General features: G+C 51.1%; 1 protein-coding gene across 2 annotated transcripts in view; it reads right to left on the bottom strand.

Moving 5' to 3' along the window:
* Positions 1 to 7,082, bottom strand: part of KCNAB2 (potassium channel, voltage gated subfamily A regulatory beta subunit 2) — a 41,215-nt gene that overhangs the window by 12,844 nt on the left and 21,289 nt on the right. The window contains exons 8-9 of one of the 2 annotated variants that reach the window (XM_015429819.1): positions 6,821 to 6,907; positions 2,755 to 2,799 (exon numbers count right to left, since the gene is read on the bottom strand). In XM_015429819.1, the coding sequence (XP_015285305.1) occupies positions 2,755 to 2,799; positions 6,821 to 6,907 (132 nt within the window). The remainder of the gene's footprint in view (positions 1 to 2,754; positions 2,800 to 6,820; positions 6,908 to 7,082) is intronic. The other variant, XM_015429818.1, reaches the window with a different exon arrangement.

Here is a 7,082-nt window from a genome sequence, read left to right as displayed (position 1 = left end):
AAAAAAAGCCCTGTGTAGGGCTATCTTTCGGCTATGCTCCTGCAGAGTGCAGGGGGTTGGACTAGATGACCTGCAAGGTCTCTTCCAACTCTAACATTCTAAGATTCTCATTCCCTGCTGCTGCAAGGGTCCTGGAAGCAAACTAAGCAAGTGACACCGCTGGTTCGCACTGAGTGGGTGAACCTTTTGCCAGCTCACGTAAGCGGCTCTGGGCTCACAGCCAGATGCAGAGGGGTGGAGGGACTTAACTCAGGGAGAGGGGCTGGCCACAAGACTGTAACAGCAGGATATGAAAAGAGGAGCTGTCTCTTCTCCCGTTCCATTAAAATCCTCACTGAAAGGCCCAGCAGTCCATCTAAAGCAAAGACTGCAGTTTCTTGAAAAGCTCAGGTTTCACTTAAAAAGCAAAGCAAGTTTCTAGCCCCGATGGCTGTGGTCCTTGAAATCTCAGAAGCTGGAGAGCCGGTGGTGGAGAGGCTTAAAAAGATAAGGATTTCTGTGTTCTTGGTCTTCACTAGGCCATGTGCTGCTGACATGAAGAATGGCAAAGGTTCCTTCAGCACACCTGCCAGACTTGAAAGGTGACTGTTTCGTAGCTCAAAGACTGGCTCACTTACTTGAGCCACCTGGCAAAAGGACACTCACTTCTCCAGAGAAGGCCCAGCCCAGTGAGGGTTAAGAAGGCCCAGGCCCAGTGAGGGTTTCTTGCTCACAAAATCCTGCAGGTGACCCCAGCTGGGCTAACCACAGGAGGCAGCTAACGTACATCACCCCACTGTTTGTGGGGGACCCTGTGGAGGAGTGAGGCCAGCAAGCAATCCCCCCTCCAGTATGGAATGAAACTTCACAGAGAAGGGTACCTGAGAGACAGCCTCTTCAGTGGCAGCCCCCCAAGAAGGTGCAACTGCCCCCCCACTTCTGAACTTTAGGAGACAGCCAAAGACTGTTTCGTTTAGGCTGGATTTAATGAAAGCAGTCCTAAACTGTGGGTTTTAAATGCTGGTTTTACGTTTTTATGTATTTTATACTAATACTGTAAGCAGCTAATACATCTCTTAAATAAATAAGCATCCTTTTAAATGACATTTTAACTCTTGTTGTACATTTTTTTAGAAACCACTCTGAAATTCAGTTGTTTGGGCTGGAATGTGCAATGCACAGCCATATATACATTTGCCTTGAAAACGCATTCTTCTTGTTCGACACGAAGCCCATCTTCGGACCAGGGATGTTTAAAGGCAGGGATGGGTACTGTACCACTTGAGCACAGAATCTGGGACTGGATACAGAATTCAGCAATCTAAAAAACACACACACCTAAAGTGTTGTGTTTTTTTTTTTTAAAGCCCAAGTTCCTAGCCCTCGTTATTGGAAAGGTGTGCTTGAAAGTGTCTGAGGAAGTAGTTAATCAAAAGCTCATGCTGACACTAAAGTAACCTTTATGGGGTCATAGGATGTTTTCAGAGCCCCCATTCTCGGTGCCTTGTTTTGCTCCCCCCCCTTTTAAATTCTTCTCAGAAGTGCCCCATTATGAGGGTTCTGAAACATGCAGGCAAAAACAAACACACAAACCAACCCAAAAATAAACACTTCCTGGAATTCCTTCAAGCCAAGGCAAAAAACGTCATGCCAAAAAGCAGAGCAGAGATTTAACAGAACCACATCCCATGCACTGATCTGTCCTTGAAACCGGCTGGGGCTCTTTGAGATCTCTCCGAAGCAGTCATTCGAACGCCCTGTGCCAAAGCCACGTGTGGCCCAAAGTGCAAACTCACAGAAGGCTGCTGTTGTGCCTCTGTCTGAGCAACTGGTAAAGAAAATGACCTCCCACCAGCCTCTTCTTGGGGGAAGGGGGAATCACTTAAGTCCCTAGCTCAGTTCAAAGGTTCTTTGATAACAAGGGCTTAGAAACACTTTTCTTGGGTGGAAATCCTGGACAGCTGCTGCCGGTACTGGGATGGATGGATGGATGAATGGTTTGATTCCGTAGACAGCAGCTTCAGATGTTTAGGAGGGAGCAGGGAGCCCTGTTGCGGGAACAACTGAAGGAGTGTCAGTCACACCTAAGGCAGAGATGCAGTGGACTCACCTGCCCTCAGAGGAGTCTCTGTGCGACTAACTGCTCTGGACTTGCCTCTGCTGGTCTGGAGGCATGTCCCAGGACAGTGACTCATGCAGGCGGCCTGGGAATGGCTGTGGCAAGAAGGCACCTGCCTTTTCCTGCAGGTATTCTTTGCGCTCCCAAGTCATGGGTTGGAGACTCCTGGATGCAGCCCAGAGATAATTGCTTTCCCAAAATGACAGGCATGCTGTGTAAGGGGGGGGGGGCAAGGCAATCAACCCCCTCCCCCAACAACCAAGGCCCAGGTGCCAAATGTCAGAGGAAGGCCAAAGAGCACCACGGACACACGTATGGGCGAGACATGCAATTGAGACAGAAAGAAAGAAAGAAAAAAATATGACATGGGATGGATTGGAAAGGAAGGGAACGGAAGGAACAAACGTTCGTTTTGCTTTTTTTTCTTTTCCAACTTTACTTGCAAGTGTTACTAAAAGGCAAACTTTTTTTTTTTCTTTCTTTTGCTTCCTTTGGGCATTTTATGGCGAATTTTTGCAGACCGAGTAAAGGATAATGTTGTCAATACTCATGATCAATCGTCGTAATAGTCAGAAAGCAAAGTACACGGATTCTGTCCCATAAAATGCCGCTCGGACACAGGTAATCAAGATATTGGGGGGGGGGGCACGGTGTACCTTCTATGATGAACGTTCGTGACTTGGAAGAGCTAAAAGGGTTCCCTGGTGACAAAAGAAAGATTTAAGAGAGACCAGAGTTTACAGCTGCTGGCTGACCGCAAGGCCGTGGTACAACGCGAGAGGCCTGAGTGGGGAGCTAGGCTCTCCTTCCTCCCAAGCCCTCGCCTGGCCAAAGGAAAAAGGCTGCTCGGCTCCCAGACCCTTGCCCCGGAGACCCTGGAATGCTGTAAGCCTCCAGCTGCTACACTGCCCATCCCAACCAGGGAAGGCCACTCCTCCTGCTTCCCCACCCCCGCGTTTCAGATCCCAAGTGAGTCATTCTTGCTCGGAAACAGAGGTCTCCTGTTCCCATTCCCAGGTGCTCACCTGCAAGGGACTACCCTGATAGACAAGTGGGCTTATGGACCAGGTAGGTTTGCTTGTTGTTGTTCAGTCGCACAGTCGAGTCCGACTCTTTGCGACCCCATGGACCAGATCACGCCAGGCCTTCCGGTCTTCCACCGTCCTCTGAGGTTTGCTCAACTTCATGTTCGTTGCATCTATGACACTGTCATAGGTTTGCTTGGAAACTAAAAAAGGCATGTGTGGAATAGTCTGACCTAACCCTCTTGCCGTAGGTGGTACGAGGGGAGGGGCTGTTGCTCAGGGGTCGGGCACAAACGTTGCATGCAGAGGCTCTCAGGTTCAAATCCCACCCACCCCCCAGTCCTTGCTTTGTAGGTTTGAAAATGATGGAATTCTGGACACAACTAAGAGCGGTCACTTGATGTCACCTGGAGAACCTCACCAGCTGCTGGAATTCGAAACAGTACCTTCAGCCAATGGTCCCTTTGTCCATGTCCCCCACGCCATGGCTGAGTAAAGGGCTCCAATTGTGACCTGTTCCAGACAAGGTGTGTGTGTGTGTGTGGGGGAGAATGGCAGGGAGAGGCAGGGTGAGAGGTACAGGGGCTGAAGACCCACACAGAGCAGTTGAAGAGATAGCCACTGTCCGCTAGCTGCCATGGTTTGCTTGTTCCCTTTTCTGATCCTGGCTTGCTCGCTGCTCTGCCGCTTGCAGTAAACATTGCTAGGGAGACCGTGAGAGCTGGTACTGCCAGACGGCGTGATCTGTCTGGCCTTGTGAAGGAGGGAGGGCTTGCGTTCCACCGCCGGTGTGAATCTTTCGGCTCTCATGAGGCACTGCGACTCTCTCCCGCTTATCATGTATCCTCCCGCTGGGAGAATTCCCCCACGCGCGCTCGAATTTCATTTGCTTAGCCATTTGCCTCATCCTGCTATATATAAGGGTGTTTCCGCCCCATGGTCATTCCTAACAATAACCCTGTGGATACGGTACCAGTTTTGTAATCTAATAAAGCATAACGCTTCTAAGGAAACGTGTGTGGAGATGTACTTGCTGCTGAGCCTGACAAGCCACACCCTTTCCGGCCAAGGCTGGGATGATAAAATGGCCCAGGTGTGCGCTGCGGAGCCAGGAGCTCTGCACAGAGCCTCGTCTTAGACCCGGGTTGGGATGGCAACGACAACAAACCAGGTCTTCCTCATAGTCTCTTTCCGCGCCACTGCCTGCTGGAGCAGAGCTGAGGCCCTGCTCGGACCTGGGGGGCAGCTGGATGGGAAGGGGCAATGGGGTGCCTACAGATGGCATCAGTGGTGTCCGCTGGGTATGAGCCAGGTGCCTCTAGCCATGCTGCCACCATTGCTAGACTGCTTCTGGTCCCCAGTGGCCCTTCAGGTCAGTGGCCCACCGGAAACTTTCCCAGTAAATTAAAGAGCCAGTCCTCCCCTGAAAGCAAAGAGGGCAGGGGAAGAACTAAGGAGAACAGAGTGGACGTGAGAGGCTGCAAGGGGGTCACTAAGGAACGGTTTAATTCCCCCTCCCTCACAAGGCCCAGGGAAACATAAAAATAAGAAGGCATCTTGCAGTACGTCAGACAGCATTATGACGTCTTGGACGGCAGCATTTACAATACTGCTCTGCAAAAAAAACACACCTCTATCCTTCACTTTCAGAAAATAAAAGTTACACAGGGATCAGCTGTTCCACTTTCCCCAGCATTTCCATCCCCCCCCCCCATTAAACGATGTGTAAAAAAATGGGCTCCCACCCCCACGTTTCTGACTTCTATCCCCCCTTTGACATTCACAATTAGACATCTACCCCCTAGTAGGGGTAAAACCAGCTCAGGGAGGGGAGGACACAGGCGGGGAGGAAAGAGTTAATGTGCCCTTCCCTCTCTACACTCTGTTTTCCAGCATGATCGCGGAATCTGCATTTTCCAAAGGAAACAAATCTTTAAAAAAACAAACAGGGTCCCTGGGCTCCAACTAGGCGGCCCTTTCACAACCCTCTGGGCTAACCTACCTACCTACCTCACAGGGCTGCTTTGAGGCTCCCTGAGGGCGAAGTACTCCCTATAGACTGAGTACCTAAACAGACAGGACACCCCAAATGGCACTTTTAAACGGTGGAAAGAATATCTGATGACGGGAAACGATATATAAGATCTTGACCTTGAGATCTGTACACTCGTGGGTTTCAAAACGAAACATGCACACAAAGACACGAGAGATATGGCAGAAGAGAAACAAAATTCAGAGGTGGGCAAGGAATCGAGGCTTCCATCCCTAAGTGAGGAAAGGAGGAGAAACAGAGAGGATGTTGGGTGGGAGGCAGGAGAATGAAGGGAAGAGATTCCAACCTAGACGTTGCCGAGGGAGGCATGCTCACCTCCACCAACAGCAGTACCATCCGGGACTCAAGTCTGTGGGCTGGGGGAGACGGACTACTTCCCTAGTGATCCTTAAGTGGGTGAAGGATCTGGCCCAGGCTTCTTTGCTACTCCAATTAATTTGCTACCCCCCCCCCACATCTTGTTTGTACTGGAGGGAGTAGGGCTGGCCCCCCCAAGGATGTCCCCGTTCCATACAGCTAGGGCCTGGGGGATACCCCAGTGCAAATTGTCACTCATCAGTGAAACTCTCTGGGTGGCCTTGGGCCTGTCACCATCTCTCAGCCCAACCTACCTCGCAGGGCTGCTGTGAAGATAAAACGGGGAAGGGAGAACCACGTATGCTGCCCTGAGCTCCTCGGAGAAGTGGGAAGATGGATAGAGCTAGACATGGTAAAGGGGAAAGGAGGTTCTACTGGGAAACAGAGGGCGGGGCCGCTCCGCTCAACAGCAGAATCTTCAGGTAACTGGGGAGAGGAGTCGTGTGCCAGCCCCCCTGGTCTTCCCAACTGCACAAACACTTCCACCACCATTAAACAGAGGGGGAAACTGAGGAAGGCTGGTAGTGGCACAGCAGTCCCCCACCCCTCAGACTCTCCCAGTCATCTGCTTTGAGTACTCTGGTGGCAACTCCCTGATCCAGGGAAGCACATGGAGAGGGCTGCTCGAGTGTGGAAGGAAATTAAGCTGTTGCTGCTGGCACAGAAGATTTTGGGGGCAGCTCCCATTGCCCATCTCTGTGTCAATTCTGGCTTCTGTTTTTCTCCTATGGAAAGGCTGGTGAGCATGGCCAATTGAGTTCCCGCTTTTGTCATTCTCAGAATGTGAGGGGGGAAAGCTGAAAAATTTAAGGCCGGTGTAGCTTCCCCTTAGAGGAGACTGCCATCTGTCTCTGCATGAGTCACTGCTCTGGTGCTGCCTCCTTCCAGTCCACCTCTGCAGGGAATAGGTAATCCCGCCATGAATCTGCACTTGGTATGACTGGATCATTCAGTCACTTAAGATGAGGAGGCACCGGACAGAATTTTCCACCTTCGGAACAGTTTGCTTGTCGTACCCCTGAATAAAGCAGAATTCTTGGATCATCTCCTTCTGATCCAGAAACCATGCTTGGACCAGTGACTCACACAGATGCACATACTGGGCAGACCTGTATATCTTTGGGGGCATAATATTGAGACGCCTCTAATTTTAACATGGCTGACCCTGGTTCTGGCAAGGACTGAGCATATTGCTTGGCTCCCTCGCCACACTCCAGCCCTGCAGAGCCCCAGGGTGGAGCGACGGGAGCAACAAGAAAGGCAGTAAAAGTTGGAAGCCAGACTTACCTTCCATGGGTGTATTGGGGTCTGGCCGATTGGCAAACACCACGTCCACGTACTCAAGCTGCAGCCGTTCTAATGAAGCCTTCAAGCCTGGGGGGGGGGGGCAGGGAAAGGGGCCAGACGACAAAACATCAGACACGGCCTGACCACTACATGCCCCTGTTGCTTGAAAGGGCCTTCCTGAATCGAACAAGCATCTGCCTCTTTCTCTCCTCTCCTCTTTCTCCCGTTCTCTAATATCCTTCATTGGCTACAGACCCATGCT

This window comes from Gekko japonicus, unplaced genomic scaffold, assembly GCF_001447785.1.
Source record: "Gekko japonicus isolate JY-2015 unplaced genomic scaffold, Gekko_japonicus_V1.1 scaffold1166, whole genome shotgun sequence".
NCBI lineage: Eukaryota > Metazoa > Chordata > Lepidosauria > Squamata > Gekkonidae > Gekko > Gekko japonicus.
This window is presented reverse-complemented; position numbering and strand designations above follow the sequence as displayed.